The 23,550-nt window shown below is 44.8% G+C and overlaps 1 protein-coding gene across 3 annotated transcripts in view; it reads right to left on the minus strand.

Moving 5' to 3' along the window:
* The window catches only part of cntfr (ciliary neurotrophic factor receptor), a 206,903-nt gene that overhangs the window by 83,362 nt on the left and 99,991 nt on the right, over positions 1 to 23,550 (minus strand). For all 3 annotated transcript variants that reach the window (XM_068705923.1, XM_068705925.1, XM_068705922.1), the window contains one exon: positions 1,421 to 1,654. In XM_068705923.1, coding sequence (XP_068562024.1) covers positions 1,421 to 1,654 — 234 coding nt within the window. The remainder of the gene's footprint in view (positions 1 to 1,420; positions 1,655 to 23,550) is intronic.

The raw sequence follows: 23,550 nt of genomic DNA on the forward strand, positions 1-23,550 counted from the left end.
GGAAATGGAGCGTGATCGCCGGTGTGCGAGGAACTGCTGGCCAGCAGAGATAACGCAGAAGTGCATCCTCTTTATTTTCCCCTGCTACAATGAGAGAGCATGAATTCGCTATTGACTGGAACATGTTTTTTCTCAAATCTGTCATTTCAGAATAGACACAGGCATCAAACATGGGGCATTGATGCAGTGACGGATGTACTCCAACAGCTAAACTGGTAGGAAGGAGGTGAAGGCGCAGATTAGAGGAGGAAGCTGTCACAATAAATCTGAGGTATTAATGGATGCAGCGTAAAGAAATTGAAAACACACTCATCCTGGTTCTTCCTTGGATAAAACCATCGCTACATATTTGTCTATATCCAGTGGAGAACACGTTGTAATTCAAACATGAATTGCTTAAAGTAAGTAACCATGCTTAATCAAGTGTTAAACGAAAAGTTATTTCACGCATGAATACTGATTTTTAGCCAAATACCATATTTAATAGAGATATTTTTCATTTCAATGATCCTTAAGGCTACTTGTCATTTACAAGTCGATCCTATTTCAACAGCGTCATTATGCTCGAGCACAGTGTGTGAACCTCTACCATCAGAATAATGGATCTCAAAGGACGCCAATGCCAGCTCGCACGCCACCGTGACACGCTGTTAAACTGACGCCCATTTAGCTTTCGCATGATTATTATTAAAATTCACTGCCATAACTGCAAAAATGACCAAAATGTCATTTTAACAACTGCTCATTAGCTCGTCAGCCTGGCGGCGGCTCCTACTGTAAGGACTGTTATCATCATGTTCAGCCCTTCAAATATTAGAACTCACTATTCAAAGTTAGATTATTTGTATTTCGCACTGTTCATTTCAATTAATGCCACTTCTCATTCCAGTGGTGTGGTCACCGCCCTTTTACCTCTCAGCCAATCACCCCCCCCCCCGGTCTTTTTACATAGCAAGCTCAACAGCTGGTGCAGACGCAGCCCGATTGACGTGCGGATATTCTCGAACCGCCGGGCGAAATTCGGTGAGCAGCCGCCTGTGGCGCCAGCGGACCATAAGTTCTACTGTGAGTTCAGGTGGAAGCCAGCAGGACAGCCGTAACTGAATCATGAGCAATGCGCTTCCATGTTTGCTTGAAGTCACAGCAATTGATTACACCTGCAAGTTCACTCCTATATGTACGTGCATTGTTGTTGCCTTTGCTTTTGCACATACACGCAAAAAATGTATATATGTCTCATTAATAAATCATATTTTCCCTTTGGAGTGGTAATTGCATCGTGGTCAGTGGCACCACGTTCTTTTTTTCTCTCTCATTTCTATTCTGCTGCAATTACCCAGTTTGCCCCCTTTGGGATGATTAAAGATTCATCATGTCTTATATGAAATGACATTCGGCGGGCAATTGTCTGGGTACTTACTGCCGATGTGGAGGTAGATGGTGTCCCGTCTCTCTCCGTGCGGGTTCTGAAAGCAGCTGTAGAGTCCGTTGTGGCCCAGGTCCACTTCGGTCAGCATCAGTCTGGGACCCTCCAGACGGTGCTGGGCTTTCACGTCTGTCCCGTTCACCTTCCATGACACCGATGCGTCATTGTCCAGGGAGCCGCACTGCATGGTTACATCACTGCCCATTCGCTCATACTGGTTCCTAGCAACTGGACACAAAGACGGAGGCAGAGGTTAAGTGTAAGTGACGTCATCGGCCAACAAGTCAGATATCTGCACATACAACGAGCAAGGTATTCTGAGTGGGGACGGTTCTGCTTATTCGTTCTGGTTCCTACCACCGAGAAACAGACGGAAGAAAAGGTGGAATTTATTATCTGATAAGAGTTTTCAATATAACAGACTGAATGGAATTATTATTACCTGACACATCTTTTCAACTCAATTAATATGAGGTTATTTATTACTGTCCACCTCTGCACTTTGCTTAGCCACTGATTTGTAGTGGCAGTGGCTTATTTCTCGCCTCAGATGGGTTTTTTTTAGAAACACATTTCGGTGAACTATTTTCTTAATATCGGAGAAAGTTTCCAAACCGGCCGCAATGTTGGTCCGTTTTGTCCTTGTGGCTTCTACAAATTCTCAGCCGAGACCCATAGAAGAGGCACTGGAGGAAAACCGCTATCGGGGGAGAATTTAGGAAAGTCTTGTGTTGCTACCCGCGTGGCCTTTATCCTTCTATGAATGACCTCACAGGGCCGACACAGAAACACTGCCTTTGTCCACGGGGTCAGAAGAGTTGTAGGGACCGTGACCCCGGGGGGGCTCAGGGCTATATGTGAGCCCGATGGGAGTCGTAGCCAGGACACTGGGGTTAGTAGCCCTGCTCTGGTTAGAAGTCCCATGGGCCCCGTCGTGACCGCACAGGAGTGAAGACCTCAGATTAACGCTTAAACACCGAGGATCAACAGCACAACAACAAACAACAATAAGATATTGATCCCCGTCTCAGGAAAAGCCCTCGTCTATGAAGAGAAGACAACAAAAAAAGAGAGTGCCCCCGCTGGCCTGGGATCAGATGCTGTCAAGATCCTTGTCTTGCCCTGATGTCTCTCTCCGTGTCTTTCCCTTTGTCCGTCTGTCCCCCCCCCTCCCTCCTTCCTTGAGCTTCCCTCTTGTCGATCTAACGCAGCTGGTACTGATGTCAAATGTAGTGTTTCATGTATATTTCATGTCCCATAACAGGGTCATCTATATTTAATAAGACAAGATCCCTGTCCCCATTAACATTAACCTGACACTGTTTGTTCTCTCTCTGTCTTCCTCTCTATCTGTCCCCCCCCCCCCCCGTCTGTCCATCCAAGTTATCTCCTCGCCTGGCCTCGCCATTTCCCCGAGTCCAACTAATGTGCGTGCATAATGCATGTTGGTGGCTAGAAATGCCCCTCTTCTTTGATCTCCTCCTCTGTACAGTCACTTTGAACGGATGTGTGACTTTATTTACATAAAAAAAAAAAAAAAAGTTATTTGCATCTCAGTAAAAAAAAAACCCATAAAGTTTGACTTTGATGTTAGCTTTGATGAATTTGTGCCCTTGTGCTTTATGTGACAAGTAAGTGGAGGGAGAAGAGAGAAACTTTCCCGCATTACACATTGTACGTCGGCGAACATTCATGTCGAGCTTGTGAGAAGATCATAATTCTACAGGGGCACGCTGCAGAGTGTTATTAGCTCTACTGTGTCATCAAAGTGAGAGACTGTATTATTAAAAAGTTAGAAAAGGTCCCTGCCTGAACCGTCTTTAGGTGGCATTAAGCTGTCGGAGGAGAGACCGACTGATGCTATCAGAAAGCAGTATTCATAAGCAGCAGGATGCCCCTGAGAGTATATTTGCTGAAAACGACCTTTTCGGAGCTTTTTTTCCTGTGCCCCCCCCCCCCCCATCCGCTGCCACATCCCATGCTCCTTATCTTCACCATGTCTGTCCCTTCCAATATCCATTCTTCTCCCTAGCCTTTTGCTCCCTCTCCATGGCGTTTCATCTCTGCTCTGTCCTCTCCCTTTAACTTCTTCTTGTCTTTCTCTCTGCGTCGTATCAAAGTTCACCCTCTCCTCCTCATCCTCTCACTCTGGCGGTCGGTCTCTATCTTTATTGCTAGTCCTCCTCCCCCCGTCTCCTCGCTCCCCTCCCTGCCATCTGCCTCTGCCCATATCCCGCTTTGAACTTTAAGTTCTCCGGCTCTCGGCTTTTTCTTCTTCTTTCTTTTATTTTTCCTCTCTTTTAGTTTTCTTCTACGTTTTTTTTTTTGCCTCTTTGTGCTTCATTTTCTCTCACTCCCATATTGTCAGCTGGTTTGAACTAAAAACACATTAACAGCAGGCAGCTAAGCTAACTACTTTGATTAAATGTGAGGTTGTATACATGTTCAAGCATGCCATTAGGCAGTAACTATTAGCTCTAAAGCTAACAAGCCACACGCTGATGTTAAATATCCGTACATGTTGTGAGAGGTCTTCATGAACTATCTGCCAAATGTTCCACAATGACAGCTAGGAGCTAAGTGCTATCAATGCTGACTCTTTTGATTTATCAAGCAGACAAAACAGAAACTTTCTTTTTTACACCTGCAACTTTAATGTGACAATGGATCCGTCTCCAGAGGGGTTAATAGATACATATTGAAGTCCAGAAGTTCCCAAAAACAGCTGGGCACATGAGTCAAAGAGGAATGCATCGTGCATTTGTCCGGGACTAATTTCAGCAGTATTCTGATACAGCGTCGCTCATTGATTTCGTTTTTTATAGTTTCTGGACAACAATGGAGCTCTGTGGCTCAGAGAAAGAAGCTTCACAGGGCAACACATGATGAGAAGATCGATTCATTGATGGTTTTGGTCTTTTCATGAGGCTTGTTGACAAGAAGAAAAACGTATAGTATAACCAGCCTCATCCTTTAACTTAATAGCCCCGGTTTGGTTCAGGTACACGCGTCAGGTGTCAGCTCAGCTGTGGCGATCACTTGCTGTTACCTTCTATCTTTGCCTTTGTCTGTTCTCCTGTGAGTTCTTCTCTCCGTCTCCGTTTCCCTTATCTGGTTCTCCCTCTGTGTATCTCTCTCTCTCTCTCTCTGCTCACCTCTCCCTCTCCAATCTGCATCAATTTCTCTCCCTCTCACCTTGAACCCCCCCCCCCCCCCCACACACACACACACACACTGAAACTTCAGCATTCATGAGTGCTCGGTATATCACCGGTCACGCCACAAATGCAAAATGCTCCTTGTAGCAACAGCGGAAACACAAGCAGACACGATAATGAGTACACTCATGTGATCACTATGCACAGGCGATCGCACCACCCTGCATAATGTCCTCGTGCCTCACACACACACACACACACACACACACACACACACACACACACACACACACACACACACACACACACACACACACAAGCAGGCCTAATAACCATAATGACATTCAGCTCAAGTGCTATTGATCTTTTGCTAATAGACATGGCATTGTAAGCAGCGTTGGAACACTGCTATTCCCAACCGAACGAGAATGATAATCATCTATGTCCTTCACAAAGCTTCATTTTTACTATTCGTACTCGTTATTTTACTTATTTATGTCGATGACAAGGGACGGGGCCCCTCGCGATTAAACAGTCCATCACAAGTCAAGGTTATTTTTTAGTTTTGGGCAACGAAGAAGAAGCAAGTGGCATTAGTGATCATTTGAGGATTAAAGATGGATGAACAATGACGGGAACACTGCAGCTGACAGTTATCTCATGTGAGTCAAAGCTGGTGTGGTCTGGTGTGTACTCCTAATGGGGGACACCGGGGCTCAAAGGGGTTACCAGGAAGAGTCAAGTAGACCTTCGCCATTACAGGGAAGATGGACGTTTTGTTCATGGTGGGATTATGCAGGGCGCTGGGGGGGGGTGTTGTACTTCGTATGCAGCCCTGTTGGTGTTTTCCCAAAGCAGATTCATTACCATAAGCCAACATTATGTCATGTTTTTTGAGGTCACCGGTGTCAAGACCTGCAAGACTATCTAAAGCACACATCTCTGTCCGGAGGCAATATTCACAATAATGCGTCCACGTGATTCCACGAGCAATGCGCTCTGTGTGAGGGTCCGTGGGCTGCTTGCTAAACTGACGTGAGCGATGGACACATGCTTGCCAAAGTGAAGCGTTTTCAATCGTGCACGTGAGAGGAAAAGTTGCCGACGACGGCGCAAAGCAGGAAAAAAAAGTCAGTGAGATACGGCGAAAAAAGAAGTCACGACGTTGTGTTCTCCGTCTTTATGTGAACAGAGGGACGCTCGCACATTCACGTCTTTATCCTTTGTGCCCTGATTAACCGTAATTCAAGCAGAAAGATCAATTAAGGTCAAATTATCATTAGCCGACTGTCAGAGAGGATATTCATGAGAACAAGTGGCCCCACTGTTTGATTAGCTGATTACACACCGCTGCAATTACTTGTTCAAACATCGAGTGCCACCGGGCACAGCGCTGCCGTACCTTTCCACCGCGGCGTCATCGTCATCATTAAACGTCTGCTGATGAAGTGAGGACATTGACTTGGGAGGAAGAGGTTAGCTTAAGGATTACCGAGCCGAAAAGAAAGGCAGTCGTTTTGATAGAGCGCCGGCGATTTACGGTTGACGGGCTGTAATGAAACGCATGCAGCATCGAGGCGAGCGTACGACGTAGAACTTCAGATGATTGACTGTTACTGACGATGACGCGGAGATCGATTGAGTTGGTCATCTGGACTCCTGCATCTTTGCCATCTTGACATCGAGGACCACAATGTAAAACCATTTGGGACTTCATCGAGTCATGCTTGACATTTTTGCAGTTGTGCGTGTGCTTAAATGCACTCCTCCTCGAAATGTCAAGTAATACAAGCTTCAACCCTAGAAGGCAGCAGAACCCAAACCTGTCATGTGAAACGTTTTTTGTAACGGTCTCATGGAGAGTTTTCAACGGCACTGAATGAAAATGATACAGTGCGGCTAATAAGGGTGTTGGATCAGCAAACGCACATACGGGGAATTTTAGGAACCAACAGCAGGTGGTCTCATATGCATCCTTGCGTCATCACCGAGTGTTTCCTTAAAGATCCTTTTTGGAGCAGCAGCCGAGTAAAAACTGTGACCTCCGCCCTGCAGGTATACGGGTATATGCATAGTTATACCAAGCAACCACATAACCTATAACACAAATGCACACATATTCACAAACCTTGCGGACTAGATTAGAAAGATGATGAATGTTAATTATGGACAACCAGCTACGTGAGCCTGTGTGTGTGTGTGTGTGTGTGTGTGTGTGTGTGTGTGTGTGTGTGTGTGTGTGTGTTTATGGCTTTTAATTTACTGCCTCTCAAATGTACAAGAGTGGTTCTGTTGCTTGCTGCATCTGTGACTTCACCATGCGTGCCAGCATTAGTGTGTGTGTGTGTGTGTGTGTGTGTTGGAAGCGTGTGCTTGCGTGTTTAAAAAAAGCTGTAAGTTACGATCCGACTCCACAACAGCGGCGTGAAATGAAATTGAAGTTCAGCGCTGGCATCCTGATTTACCATCTCGAAGTGTTATATTCCCCGCGTTGCTGCGTCCGTGGCAGTGCGTATGCGCGTGCACGAGCGTTTCAGCGTGAATGCGCGCGCGCGTAAGCGTGAGCGTGTGCCTGTGACACAATGTGTGTAGTTGCTCCGTGTGCGAAGCCCCTCCTCGCGAAATCGTTGGCATGCGCATATCCGACCGTGTCGCTTTTCCAGCCGGGGGCCGTAACTCACGAACGCATTTATCAGTGAATCGCATTCGTATGCCTGAGGGGAGCCGTGCCTTTTGAAAGTCCAACAGTAAAATATTGGATTGGCTGACACACAGAGACGGAGCCCTGGGAGAATTATCAGTTTAGAGGATCACATTTTTTATTTATTTTTTCTCACTTTGTGGCTGCACAAATCAAATGCACACAGCTGAGCAGTGATTGGCAGAGCAGTGGTTATCGATCTTATTTTCTTCTGTGTTTTTTGTCACTTAAGTTGAAAATTGAAAGCTGAATTAAACGAATCATCTTTTATCATGAAATGCGTGATCTCATTTCACAGTTAAACAGTTCACTTACACATGCTTCTGAAACACGTTGGAGGAGAGAAACAGGCGCTGCAGTGACAAGCATCGTGACTCACATCTGATCAGCGGCGCCTCCTGGTTTGACAGTTGGAGTCGGAGCTCATGAACAGTTATTGACGGAGCGTTAGAAACTCGGCTCTGATTGGTCGTTGGCAGAGGAACCGGATTTTTACATTTAGATTCTCGGTCAAAAAAACCCCTACATTTCAGAAACACAAACTGCTTATTGTGTTGTCAATAATAGATGAGCAATATTATACAAAAACAAATGGGTTAATGCATTAAGAAATGCTACAGCTAGGTTATAGGTAAGAGAAATAGTGAATTACTGTCAGGAGTAAGTAGACAGAATAATGATGGAAGCCCTCATGGGTTATTCACGTCTGATTAGTTTGTTGCTCAGGCTTTGGCCTTCGCCTGTCTTTGCCTCGTGAGCGCGGACACGCCGCTATCCAGATTATTTCCAAAACCATTTCAAATCCTTAAGCTGCCTTAAACCATACATATTCATTATTTTCTCTGCAAATAATAGTTCACTAGCTGCTCCGAAAAAAAAAGAAAAAAAAAGTTTTGTCTGAATTTGAATAGAAAAGCTGTGAAGCTGAAATAATATCGTAATGATACTGGGGGAAGTCATCAGGTTAGTGTTTAATGGTGTAGTTAAAACATGTTGACCGGAGAAAGGCCAACGAGAAAATCAAGAAGATCTTTGCATAAAGAAGGTTTACTTCTGTAGCCACTTCCCATGATTCATAGCAGGTTTCTCCTTATCGCGGTCTGCCTTTCGTCTGAAAATTGTTTTGTTATGAGACCAAGTCAAGCGAAAGGTTAATACATTTCAGAGGTGGAAGTGGTCCTGCAACCCTGTCGGCTTCACAGCACGCTTATATACAGTGTTGTCCTTAAGATTGCTATCAATGTGCTGAGCAAACAAGGCAAAAGCAAGTCCTATTTAAGCTACAAGTGATTTCTGCAGATAGTATCAAACAAACAAGTAGTCACAATACGCTGTAAGATATACTGGCACTGAGAAATAGAAGTGTGACCACAGTGAAGTAGAGGGCTTACATTTTCCTGCCTGGATATTTGACACATGCCTGCAGATGACTAAAGCAGGGACTCAAGGGAACCCGATGCGAAGCCCTGCCTCATACTAAAATCCAATTTGATAACAATGCCACAGTACAATTACAGTTTACGCGCCTAGCGTGGCGTTTTGCTTGCACCTGCTGTTGTGGTTGCATCTTAATGTGGTTTGCATCAATCGAATCACAAGCTTTCCAAAGATGTGTTACATGAGTGACCGCTTAAAGAAAGCAGATCATGTTTTACATCACTGTAATATACATTGGAATCATCATGGGGCTATTGTCCCGGCTCTGTGAAACTCGTATTGCCATTTTTCTCTATTTTCAGACATTTTCTAGAATAAGCGATGAATTAATGTATTGAAAAGTAGCAAGAGATTAATGACAACGTAAATGAAAATGTAATTTATAATTTAGTATGCCCTGGAAGTGGAGGTTGAAATGTGTGCGGAGGTTGGGCGGAGTCATGTATCGTTTTTTTAGAATCATTTTTTTACATTCAGAAAGAGTTTTCCTGCCTCGGTCAGCATGTGGCAGAGCTAGTTGGGAAGGTTCCTCAGATGTTTCCGTGAGGTATGACACAGCAAAATGCTAAACCCCCCCCCCCCCCAGTGATTTATAAGACAGAGATTCAGATTAACTACTGTACGACATAATAAGCATGGCAAAAAACCGCTGCCGACACTTTCACGGTCGTGCACATATTAATCCACTGATGCAGATGTTCTGTAGCTCTCGGTCCACATGTAGGATATGCTCTCACACACACACACACACACACACACACACACACACACACACACAGAGGCCACACAGGCGCCAGAAAACAAACACATTTGGACAGAAGTATGCGCAAACATACACACTTGTGCACCCACCCACCCACACGCACGCACGCTCTCACACATACACTTCCTCTGCAAACATCTTGGAATTAAGTTATCACTTTATCCTCTCCTGTCTTTTTCCCACAGAGAGATTAACATTCACTCTCTCTCTCCCCCTCTCTCTCCCTCTCTCTGAATTTGCCTCTCCTTTCATGTAAGCACTGAGGCAGCTGCAGCTGTGTAAGTGTTTGTGTGTGTGTGTGTGTGTGTGTGTGTGTGTTTTCTGTGCATGAGTCAGGGCACCGACACTCAAATAAATCCACTTCCTGTTTCCTGCCATCTTATCTCGGCCCCGCCGCACATGTAAATGTAAATGTACAGTGTTGTGTGTGTGTGTGTGTGTGTGTGTGTGTGTGTGTGTGTGCGTGTGTGTGTGTGTGTGCGTGCGTGTGTCAGTCTGATCATCGCCCTCATCATCTGGCTTGCAGAAGCCACTGGAGAGGACAGGAAGATTTGCAGGCAACGGGGTTAATTGATACTTCAGATTTTAGATGTCTATATTCTGGGAGGAACATGGATGCGGGGGAGATAAGAGGGAGCGTAAAAAAGGAGAGGAAGGAGTGGAGGGAAAGAGAGATAAGGAGAGAGCAGTTGGAAGGAAAAGGAGGGAGGGCACGGGAGGGAGGGAGGGAGGAAGGGAGGAAGGATTGTTGAGAGCGTGTAGGGCAGTTAATATTTTACAAGCCTGGATTAGAGTGGTCATGAAATGAGGAATGGGAGAAGGATTCCTGAGAATCAGCTACACAGAGAAGGAGAGAAAAGGAGTGGGACAGCTGGATAACACCACTTTGATCAGAAACATCTGCAGGTTTTGCAGCAGAGAGAGAGAGACACACAAAGAGAGAGACAGAGAGAGAGAGAGAGAGAGAGAGAGAGAGAGACACACAAAAAGAGAGAGAGAGACAGAGAGAGAGAGAGAGAGAGAGAGAGAGAGACAGCGGGTGGAAGCAGAGACATAACTGCATCCTGCTTCGTCTGTTTGTCTGGACAGGTTTCAGCCTGACTCACTATCTATGTCTGAGTTTTCTCTTTAATCACCTCAAGTTTGTTCCTAAAGGATCATTCGTGTTTTAACTTTAACTACAAATCACAAATGATTTTACTTTTTTTAAAGGTGCTGATCGGTATAAAATGCTTTTCACTCACATTTCTCACACACTGATGTCCACAGCCAACAATAAACTATATTTCTGTCAACTTAGAATGGAAAGTGAAAAGTCGGTAGAAGAATAATGACGGGTTGAACTACAAAGTGTTTGCACAGGAAATGGTGTTCTTTAAAACCAGAAGCAGCATTGTCATTATTCATAATCAAGTGCAATGTGTCCTACGTACGTATGTAGTATGGAGCGCATGTGTTTTACTGCTGACCTTTTCCCAAATTACACCGTAGGTTTTTTAAATCGATTTCTCATCCAGGCGACCGCAGGTCTCCAATACTTCCCCTGTTATGAGAGACAACTCGCAAAGACTTCTGTCCTGCTTGAAATAGGCAATCCATCATGGAATCACATCTCCATTATATTCTGTCACATCAGCAAAGAACCAGATGTAAACATGCAATTTAAAAAAAAATAATAATAAAATGATATGTAGTGTAATGTCGGTGGCACTACAATATATCAGCGTATCTGCTTTTATAATAAACGTTTCTCTGAGTCCCTTTTGGCATGACTGTATAATAATGATAATCACACAAAAGCCTCCAGAAACCTCCCTCGCAGTCCTAATCTTATTGTTTAATAACATGGCTAACATCACCCTAAGCCTTCCCAGAGAGCCAAACTCTGAAGGTCAGCGCTAATACCAGGCCGCTCATTTATTAAACCAAATGAAGGAGCGAGAGAGAGAGAGAGAGAGAGAGAGAGAGAGAGAGAGAGAGAGAGAGAGAGAGAGAGAGAGAGAGAGAGAGAGCAAAACAAAAATGAAGAGCAGAAGAAAGTATGAGGAGATAGGGATGATAAAAAAAGTGGGAATCAGAGGGAAAATAAGGACTGCAAAGAAGGGTAGGAGGAGAGAGAGTAAAGGGCATAGGAGAGGAGTCATGAGGGAAGTTAATAAGGGGGCAAGACAAAGTATGAGGTGATAAGTGGGGGAAATGAGAGATATAGGAGGGAATGGTTTCAGAGGGAGAGATGAGAAGAGAGGGACGGATACCAAACGACCGCCTTAATTAATGGACTGTAATATATGACGCTAGTCCTGGGTTCCAAGATAATATCAGCAGAAATTACAGCCTCCATCACAGGGCACACTGTGCAAATATACAATGACCTTGACAGAGGCACTGAAGTGGCAGGGAAATCTGAAAAAAAATAAAATAATAACCTTGACAGGAACTTAACGTGTCTCGTCTGCAATAAAAAAAGTTATGATAGCTCCAATTATGAAAGAGGCTGATGAAAAACGTCTTTCTTTTCTTTTTTTTTCTTCCATAAAATCAGCTGCTATCACCCTTGTGCAGAATCCAGGCGAGCTCAATGTGTTGTTGTAGCATTTGGCTCACCAAGTTGACTTTAACACATTATTGACAGTTATTTAAATACCGTTTATGTAACTAAAGAGGAGTGCATTCGGTCACACGTGAGTTAGAGCTATCCTTATCCAAGATGGCGTACCACAGCTAACTCCACTGTATGTTGAGACGCTGATACCAACATATTGCTGGTAAAAGCAATTGGCGCCACACAGGAAGTAGTTTGACAGCAAGAAGTAAGGGATTTGGGATAAAATAAGGAAAACTAGGTTAGGTTCCACTTAGGTTACGTGTGATGGACTTCATACTTATTATCATGTAATAATATTCAAACACAACTGAAAAATTCATCCTACTTCAACAGGCCTGGGTGACGCTGTCGCTGAGAGAATCCCGTATCAAAGGCACAGCCAGGTCAAATTTGGAGTGGATGATTCTCTTCAGACGGCTGATTAAATTTGAAGTGTTGCAGGAATGCGATTTGGCTCCTCTTCGCATGACCGACACGCAGCGATCGCTGCGAACAGACACCTTTCTCTCCGTTTCGGACACACCGAAGACAAATTTGTTTCCGCATCGGCTTCGCCGGCGGTTCAGGTGCGCATCATCATCGCGATAGCCTTTATCTATCCCTTTATTCATCCCTTTAACCACGATTCTGCTCCTAACCAGCTTCAAGACCATGAACTCTAACCCCACTGACGACACAGAATATATTTCACAAGGAATGAAATCAAATAATAGAATAGATATTTGTGTGTGGTGTGTGGGAAGTAGTTAGAAAAGAGGTAAAGGATTAAGAGGTGCGTGAGTGTTGGTGAATGGATCAATGTCTGTACTCCCTAACAGATTGATATTCAATATCTGCAGCAGGTCCAGTTCAAAGGTGATTGGTGGAAACTGTCTTTGCAGAGCTGAAGAAGTAACATTTTAAATCAGCGTCATTTATAGGCACAATCTGGGGAATGTGCATATTATAAAACTTTGCATGTTATTTCTGTCCTGCCGCTGAACTCCAGTGTGCAGCAGCTGCCACGGATCCATCAATCACCCGACGCTCGGAACAGCAATCAGCCCGGCCTGTCAAGCCGTTGCCGCGGCGGCTAAATGAAGCGCGTGGCGCAACTCCTCTGCACGACAGCGTGGCAATCCGGCATCATTTCCATTGTTATTTTCAGTCAGCGATCAAAAGGACCACCGTTCCAAGTGGGACTCCGGGCTATTTCCCTGTCGTCACAGACGCTCAGAAATATTCAAGGATGATTTTATCCGCGGCGGCGGCGGCCGTGTGGCTGTTTTCCAAGCACCGGCAGGTGCCGAGGGACCCTCACATGAGTGGGTCTGAAGCTGCAATCAATCATGTGTGACTGTGGAAATGTAACAACCACGTGCGGCGGACAACACACACAGTGCAGGTACGCACCGATGTGCACAGAATCAGAGTGTGTGACACACACACACACACACACACACACACCTGCATACTTAGATGTGTGCATGTCCACCTCTTGATCCTGCACTCAGATACACAACAAGCGAGGTGCGATGGGAAAATAACTGCTGTCAGGTTTCCGCGGCTGCCAAACACACCGTCGCGTCTCTAATCCAAGCAGCCGAGAAAGCACAGATTACTACTCTCCCTCTCCCGAGCTTCAGCCGGCGTGTTACGGAGGACTGGGGGAAGAAGTGTAAAACAAATAACTTTTGCAGGAGGCCAGCGGTGAACGCACCGAGATTTGTTTGAGCTGGAGCAGAGTCCTCGATTGCCGAGGTTTACGGTTTCACGCTCGTCGTTTTCCCCGACAGTCCGCCGTCTCTTTCCAGCAGCCCTCATGAATACTCTCGACTTCAAAGAGAGACTTGAGCACGCTCTCCGCTGTGCACGGTTTATTACGAGTTCAAAGGCATGTAGGTTAATCGATGCTGTAGGTTATAACGATGAATAGGAGTAATGACCAATGACCATAGAGATCAAAGATTAAAGCCCAACTCTTAAACTATACAAAGAGCATTTTGTTCCTCTAATCAGATCACTAGCGCTAGAGCGCTTGAGAAACATTCGTCAACGGGTGGGCCGCGGCCTTGAGTTAGCTTAAAAACCATCGCGCAATAAAAAAAAACAGGCGCATGAAAAAACAGGCGCATGAAAAAACAGGCGCATGAAAACCAGGCGCATGAAAACCAGGCGCATGAAAACCAGGCGCATGAAAACCAGGCGCATGCACGTTGAAGCATTTCTACTTCACAACCACGGGGCTTTGATGAGAGCGCTAGCAACTCCTCGACACTCGCCAAGTTGACTTTTTGAGGACTTGGGAGGGGACGGACTAATCTGTCGCTGATGTCTCCGCTCCTTCGATTGCTCACTTGCAACTCCACGGTCTTCGGCCTGATCTGCGTCTCTCTCTCTCTCAGGGTAGAAAAGTTTTCAATCGTGAAGATGAAGAGTTTGAAATGCTTTTTTGTTTTTTTCGTTTTCTGAGGTTCCTGGTGTCCTTATCACTGTCACAATTATGAACGTCTGTCCACGGGTTTTAGCTCTTTCTTTCTCAGGCGGCTGATTCACACACCTGCATCAACATGTAGAATCACACACCTGCATTCTATAGGCCTGTACATATATTTTAGTAACATAAAAAAAAAAAATACAGGGACTTCAGGAAAACATTTTCTTTCCGTATACCGTCCTGTGCGCTCACGTGAACGTGCAGGTTTTTGAGACAAATGAAACGGCAATGTGTGCATGTGTGTGTATTTTAGCAAAGACCTGCAGTTCAAGCCACACACACATACACTCACTCACGCACACACACAGACACACACACACACACACACACACACACACCAGCAGAAAAGAAAGCAGCACTAAGCCGTAGGCATACACAGCCCACACGCACACTGCGGAGAGAGACGTCACAACTGAAAATGTGAGTTCTGTAGCTTCGTGTGCATCGCTGGGGAATGTATGCATTGTGTCCATGCGTGCATGAATTCATGTAATACGTTTGTGGACTTACACTGAGAGTGAACGTCTGAAAGATCCAATGTAGAAATGGACAAAAGCATCCGTCCGTCTCATGAAACATGCATGACTAGGAACGCGCACAGGTTTACGGTCATTTGTCTGCTTTTACCTCAGTCCAGGTGGGTTTGAATCAATAGCAATAAGCCCCTTGTTGGACTGGGAGAATGGGAATCCTGTAATCCTGTATCCTGCCCTTGCTTCGCCTTTACTGTAAAAAATTTGCATCTCCTTCTTTCATCAAGATCTATGGGAATTAATTAAAACACGCTCCTTGATGCACTAAATATACAAAACAGTACAGCAACATAGGCAGCAGCTTTGGGGAAATGGTGGAGAACAGACGGTCAATAACAAGCGGAAAGAACCCGGCCAGAGCAGACACGGCCAGAATCGATGAGACTTCTCCCTTAATGTACCCAAAAGTCAGTCGTTTTCTCCTCTTTCTTCATCCCTCCATTTCTTTCTTTTCTTTCCTTCAGGACAGGTGGTTACACACCGGACACGGGTCACACCCGGTGCAGGGCTGTGCCAGGTAAGAACTGAACTGAAGAAGTAGCAATAGGATAGCACCATCATCATCATCATCATCATCATCATCATCACTGTTATCAGGGCCAAACTGGAGACATTAAGAGGCTCTGTTGGTGCTTATGAGGAATGTCAAAACACATGTTGTGGATGTGAGGAGGCGTGTGAAGTAAAGAAAGCAAAAAAAAAAGTTGAAAAGTGGAGTTAAAGGAAAAGGAAAAAACAGTGACTGAGTAAAGGAGAGTGTTTCTATGACAACGTATGGATGTCCGAGTCTGTATTTCTGTATGGAAACCTTCTACATGGACTGACAACACACCAGCATCGTGGTTGGACACACACACACACACACACACACACACACACACACACACACACACACACACACACACACAGGGTTGGTTACAGGCCTCTCCTCTTCAGCAGTAGGCCTGTGTGAAGTCTAGCTATAATGACATCCAGGTATGTTTGCTCTTCGTTTTGCACGGCTCATCGCAGCTCCACACAGGGCATCGGCATCGCGTTTGCGCTTCAAACTTGCATGTTTGTATACACACAGAGATCACGGTGTCCTTGCGCACATCTGTGTGGCGCTTCTGCTCTATCCGTGCGTCTGAGCTCATGTAACCAATCACGCCACCGTGTGTGTATTTGTCTGTATACATGTGTGTGTGTGTGTGTGTGTGTGTGTGCGGGGAGGACTTTTTCCCACATGCGTAGACAGAGCCCTCTCCCCGGCTTGTTGACATTCCAGTAGCTCGGCCTCTCCGTCTGCTCGAAAACTCTCCTCTCATTCAAAACAGACCTCCCTTCACTCTCTCACACACACACACACACACACACACACACACACACATACTATACCTTATTCTACCCGCTACCTTCTCATTGAAAGCACACGTTAGACATGAATGTACAAGTTCAGCCTGTCCTCCATCAGCGCAGTTGTGTTGGTGGAGTTCATCCTTGGGTTTAACGGGAGCAGAGCGCTGCACTACGCTGCGCTGTGTATTGTTAATGAGCCGGGTAACAAGATGTCTACTGTTACTGTTGCTCGTTGACTACATTACAGTAAAATGGTCTTCCAGAGGAGACAACACCACACGGCTCTCTGTCTCTTGTCTCAAAGCTCTCCAGCTAAGCCTCAATGTCACCGTTTCATTTTGGCACATTCAATTAAAACTGCAAAACATACAAAGCCGTCCGGTTACTAAACGTGAACCCGCACCTGAGAACCGATCCGAATGGAGAGTTTTCATGGTATAAACGTCTGGCTATGGCTCACAAAAAACCCCCCACTGATAACAGGTGACATTTGGCAAACACTACACACTTTTTCTTCACTTGCCTATTTGAGGTGCTCATAAGTCTGGGCGTGCACAGTCGGCGCCGTTGAAAGGCAATTTCACACTGTATCTCTAATATTGAAGGCAAGAGCGTACATGTCTTAAAGCCATATGGGTGAAGACAGCAGCACTCACGTCTCCCGTGCTCGTTGAAGGACGGGGTATTCAACGCGTCCGTCCTCTTGAGCACACACGAGCCCGCATATTTGACCTCATTTTTTACTATAGACAGGAGCGCTCTTGACGAACGTCTGACTGTGAGTGATGAGGTTTCTTTGAAAAAATGAAAATAAAAAATCCACCGTTTCCAAAATGCACAACGATCACAAGTAGAGTGGAAGAAAGTGAAAGGAATGATATGTGAGCAATCTCTGTCAAACATGACAATACTTAAAGAAATTGTATTCTTTTACTGCAAATTTCTTTAAGTATCCTTGAAGTCATAACACCCTTTTCTCCTCAGAATGCCTGTATTATGACCGTTTGATTCGTCTGCGGCCGGCATACATAGTACTGCAGCGTCATGTATGTTTAATTATGACCCGTGGTTTTAAAATCCTTAGCCAGGCGATCTTTGACTTACTTGATAAGTGGGATTCAACAGTTTAAGTTTTGACATTACATTACGGTCATTTAGCAGACGCTTTTATCCAAAGCGACTTACAATTCAGTATCTATCTACACACGGGAGCAATTTTGTTAAGTGTCTTGCTCAAGGACACATTGACATGAGACTAGCTGGAGCCGGGGATCGAACCGCCAACCTGATTGAAAGGCGGCCCTGCTCTCCACTTAGCCACGGTCTCCCAGTTTTCATTTAAGTTTGGCACAACACCACTCCATTGCTGGAAAAAAAAAAACATGTCAGAGTTAGATGATGAGGAGGAGCTCCTTTGCCTAAAATTACAACGCTTGTTGTTGTTGTAACGGATGTTGGGATGCGTCCGCTGTGACTGGCGCATGGTCACGTTTTTCAGGAGTTTTCGTCTCGCTCTTAAGCTTTTCCACAAAAGTATAAATAAGGCTTTACACTTTGGTGCTCAAAAACTATTTTAATATTTTAAAAAATGTTCCTTCTCAAACTTGATGAGGTGAAGGACCTCGACAACAAACACCTTGATCTAAATACATGTTGGCTGTAGAGAAATGAGCTTTCAAGACAGGAATGAGAAAGAGAGACAGGTGTGGAGTACGTGATAGTCCTCCGGCTGCAGGTTCGGTCACTTTTAACCAAAGAGACACGGCTGCTCTGCTTTCAAATATTTGACAGAAAAGGTTGGCAGAACATATCAATGCTTATTGTGTGTGCAGTAATTGCTTCAATCTGGGTAGCGCAACAAAGAGACAAAAGCTCTTACAGTAACCAACTGTATGTGTTCTGTTCCTCTGATAGCCATTGACAGTTAAATGGGGCAGTTAGCACTGACAATGCGATGAGTCAAAGATAATTTTGCTCCGTGTCAAAAGAAATAACACATCGCAGCTGTTGCTTCTAAATGTCAAAGCGTCCATAAGAAAGGGACTGCTGTGCTCCGCACATCACGCCTGCTATTGTGTCTTTTCTCTTGTTGTATTTCAGGTGGATGTGAGGGGGAGTTAAAGTCAGGGATTAAACATGGGACTTTTCTCCGGAAGGAGCTCATGACCTTCTCAGAGACATGAATATAATGTATGAGATGGAATGGAAAAGATGAAGGAAGCGGATGGACTGCGTGGCGATATGAGGGAGAGGGGAGAGCATTTGATGACTGAATCTGCACATGAAAAAAACAAAAGAGATCTATTGACGTTTTGGCACAAATTAAAACACTTAAAAAACTCTCCGTACAGGTATCTTCTGATAGCCACACACCTCTGATCTAAAGGCTACCAGCTCCAGCTGTTCCATGTGCTTATTTGGTGTCATGACATCATGTGAAATGATGAATGAAATACATGAATAATCGCTACAAGATATGTCTTAACAGTACGCGTGTTTTGCCATGAGAAATAACGACCTATACACTGAACGGGTTACGGTGTAAAAACTGTGATTTCTGAGCTTCAAAAGCACGTCGTGCACTTTTTTTTTAATGACATTTGACGCAACACACACACACACACACACACACACACACACACACATACACACAGACATGCGGAAGTCCAGAAAACAAAATGGGTAGTCAGACAAAGATCGGGGCAGACAAACAGCAGCGGGCAGATTGACAAAACAAATCCAAAATCAATATGAAAGAGTTAAGCTGGAGCCACTTCAATATTGTCTTCTGTGTGTCCATGTTGCAACTAAGCTTTTTACTGCGAGAGAGAATCTTTATGTCCAACCCCCCCCAACCATCGCTCTCTTTTTCACACACACACACACACACACACACACACACACACACACACACACACACACACACACACAATATAATATAGATGAAAAACACACAGATGCAGACAGATGTCTTCAGGGATGACAGCACTAGAGTTCAGTATAAATTAATATCACGCTATACGCTCTCTTCACCATCATGAACGTGCTGGGTTCTTGTGCAGGTGTGTGTGTGTGTGTGTGTGTGTGTGTGTGTGTGAGTGTGTTTGTGTGTGTGAGAGTGTGTTTGTGCAGGACATGTGAATAGGGTGGCTTTTAGCAATGCTGGCCAGTGGTGATAAGAAACCTAAATCCCCTACACATTCTCACATGGACAAGCAAGGCTATAGGCTTCATCCATAGAAAGCGCAGCTTCCATCAAAGGACACCAGTCGGGCACGTGGAAAGGTTTAACAAGGGGGAAGGAGAACATGAGTTCCCCTTTCTGTTTTTAGGGTTAGAATCACATTTTACTATCAAATAGTGACACAATATTTTGATACAGGTAAAACAAAACACTAATCATTTCCATCCGTGCTTCACCAAATGCTTGTGAATTGGGCTTTGTGTTGTGTCCCCCCCCCCCGATAGGATGCCTGTTTGACTACAAAACCAATTCTATGCCATGTATTTGTCTTGTTATTAGTTTAGGATTAGAGTTAACCTTTCAGAATAAGTGCTGAGCGGAGTGAGAAACGGGAGCAAAAACAAAAGCGGGGACTGAGATATGCGGTGTGAAATTGTGTCGTTCCCTTCTGGCGCTCGCACACAAGACACAAAACGCACACTCTCGCAAGATTAGAAAAACCACCTTTGCAGTGTGTGTGTGTGTGTGTGTGTGTGTGTGTGTGTGTGTGTGTGAGTGATGGAACAGCGTTGCCTCAATTTATCACTGCTTGTCTTGACATATAGGTTTTTGTGGGTGCGCTTGTGTGTGTGTGTGTGTGTGTGTGTGTGTGCAGGAAAGAGGTAACTTCAGCGAGAAGGTTAATGCTACCTCTACCAGATTACCTGAACTGTGTGTGTGTGTGTGTGTGTGTGTGTGTGTGTGTGTGTGTGTGTGTGTGTGTGTGTGTGAGCTGCTGTGACAAATATGGTATGTTATCGATTTGACAGATCAGACTTCATGTTATCACACTAAAGAAATATGCCACACACACACACACACACACACACACACACTCACTGTACAGGCAAGATTGCCCCCGACGACGCACTGACCTCCACACGTCTGGCTTCGTTGGAACTCTCCGTGTGCAGCCGATATTACCCATGTCGCTGGTGTCTAAATGAGATACCTCATCATAATCCCATGGCTGGTCACCTAGACTGTGACAGGACATTACACCGCATAATGGCCTGTTAGCCCCGGTGGATTATGCAACGCGGTGTCCCAAGGCAGCGCCTCAGCTGCATGTCTGACAGTGACGGAGAGGGCTGGGCTTCCGCGTCTTGCTTAAGGGCACGCGGTTATTGTGCAGAGCCGGCCTGTTATCTATTAATAATGGTGCAATCTCCCAAACCATTAGGCCACGCCGCCACTTGCAAAAAAGAAAGTTGAGGCAAAAAAACGGTCACTGAAACCTCGCAAAGTCGCATTGTGTCTTTCAGGTAGTATATCAATAACATGCAGTAAAAAGCATGTTAAGAAGCAGTCAGCAGTTTCGGTCTCACTTTCTTGTTTGCTTGAGAGTTGTTCAAAAAACAGCAACAACTTAGAATGTTTCCGGTTTCCTGCTGGACTGACCTCCACAAACTGCAAATTCACAAACGCTGCATCAAAAAAAAAAAAAAGCTGCTCTGCGATGCTAATACTCCTCATCCAGTGACTCAAAGGCTCCCCGATGGATTATGGCCAAAGCGCAAGCCCATATAGTAATTAGTTCTAGTAAATAAAATGAGTATGCATGTGCATAAGTTGGTGGGTTTTTATGTACGTGCATATTTTCTCCTGGGAAGAAAGGGTTTCCTGTCACCGCCGCAATTCTCTAAGCCTCTGTGGACTTTCAATATCTCTGAGCTGTAGTCAATGTTTTGTCAGCGTGATGGACAAGAAAGCTTTGGAGATTTGAATTTGAAAAGAGAGCAGGGAGGCTATTGTCCCCAGACAATATGGTATGAGGTATGAGGGTTTGGGGGCGCTGATGTTTTTTCCGTATATATCCATTCCTACGCAGGAAATCACACTTCCACTGAAAGAGATAGGGCTGTCCTTGCACAATGTCATGGGCAAAAGAACACACACACACACACACACACACACACACACACACACACACACACACACACAGACACACACAATGTGCACACACTTCTCCTCTGCTTTGCGCTCTTTTGTTGCCGCTCCTCTACAAGGACAAACAGCTCTTTCAGAAATGTTGGCGTTTTATTCCCCCCCCCCCCCCCCCTCCCCACCTCCTTCTTAAAGTTCAGTCAACGTGGCTTTCTTTCTTTGCTACACAGGTACTGGCTTAAAGCGCCGTCACATACCAAGAAAACTCTTTTCAAAAAGTTTTCTAAAGAAATACAAAGTGACAACGCAAGACAAACCATTGCAATTCCAGACTTCACACACACACACACACACACACACACACACACACACACACACACACACACACACACAAATCCTGAAAGAAAACAAGCACTCAAAGCGATCAAAGAAAGAATCCACTCCAAGTACAATTTCTCGTGTTTCATATGTATTACATTTGTTTTTATTACATCGAGTGATGCTCCTTTTCCAAGATGCGACAGGTTACAGTTTTACTGCCTGGCTGAAAGTCATGTGTCCTTCCTCAAAAGGAATATCAGGCCGCTTTCACAAGCCAATATCGAGTCAAAGTCTGGTGCGGTCAAAGCCATCTTGGACCGTTTACGCTAGCCCGGTTCGCTTGCAGGGAGAACGTCGTCCGACCCGATCGCAGGACACGAACCAAATCGCAGGCGGCAAGGACAGGTCAACGCTGGCGGGTCTTTTGCTTGACATCTGGGCCAAAGAGAACACACACAATGTGCTCAATAAGGTCCTTTATAAAGTCATGTGTGATAAACGCGAAGGGATTCGTACGCACAGTAAATCAGTGCAGAGTCAAAGTGGGGAAAAAAAAGCTGTGATTCCCTGCACAGGTGGCAGCTCTCCAGACCAAAAAAGATCAATTCCTTCCTTCGTACACGCCCCTCAGCGAATCATTTCACTGTGAAACCCAACCAGAATCCTAAATACATTAAAACAAATAACCAAAAGTGTGAATTTCATTGTGTTGCTGACGCTGGTGAAAGCGCCCTCAGACTGTCTGGGGACACTGTGGTCGGTTGTTCTTCTTAATGTTATTTTAATATGCCAAATAACTTTCCTCAGGCTTTAATTCGTTATACACGGTTATCTGCTCCACTTGAAATATCCCAATCGTAATGCGCAGAAGCCGTGTATCGTCAGTTAATACAGCAAGACCGCTCCATTTGGACTTTAACTAAGTACTGTTTGGCTTAAATGCAACATTCATGTTCTGTTTATTCACCAGCTCCTTCAGCAGCTACATCCCGGATACGGTTTTACTGTTATTATGAAATCATACGCCCCAGTTACTTTCACACTACAGTTGATATGAGGTTTCCACTGTTTCGTCTTATTTTCTATCTGTTTTAATTGCATCGCCGCACTGGTTTGGTCTCGTTTGTCTGAGTTCAGTGGGATGACTTACGTTGAGAGGAATGATAATAAAGCAGAGCTGGATTAAATTACACTAAAGTCCAGTGTGATAAATGGCAATCTTTTCCCCTGCCACTCTTCTACTCCCCCCACAGTGCGTCACACTGAGGTCCAACCCTTCACAATAGATCACATTAAATGTGTATATTTAGAAGTGTTGCACCCATTGAGGGGTCCGAGACCCCTTTTAAGCCTCTGGTGATTCAGTTCCAATGTCTTGGAACAAAGTTTTATTGCAAAGCGACATTGGCCAAAAACTAAAGCTCATACTGGCTGGAATTACATTAAGTTCCTGGCAACATCAACTTATTGAACAGTCTATCAGGAGGAATTGGGGGAGCTAGTGGGGGCTCAGTGATTTTTAATGGCACGAGAAAACACAACTTGAGATTTAATGGGTTGGAATCAACAAAATGGCCCTGGAAACAGAAAATCCATCTCGCAAATGGTCACTCAATTCAGTGGAGGGACATTCTGTTCATCTACGAATGAAATGTTTTTTTTAATGACTCAAATAAATTGAT

This window comes from Cebidichthys violaceus, unplaced genomic scaffold, assembly GCF_023349555.1.
Source record: "Cebidichthys violaceus isolate CVI_PGR_0920_01 unplaced genomic scaffold, fCebVio1.0.p SCAF_12, whole genome shotgun sequence".
NCBI lineage: Eukaryota > Metazoa > Chordata > Actinopteri > Perciformes > Stichaeidae > Cebidichthys > Cebidichthys violaceus.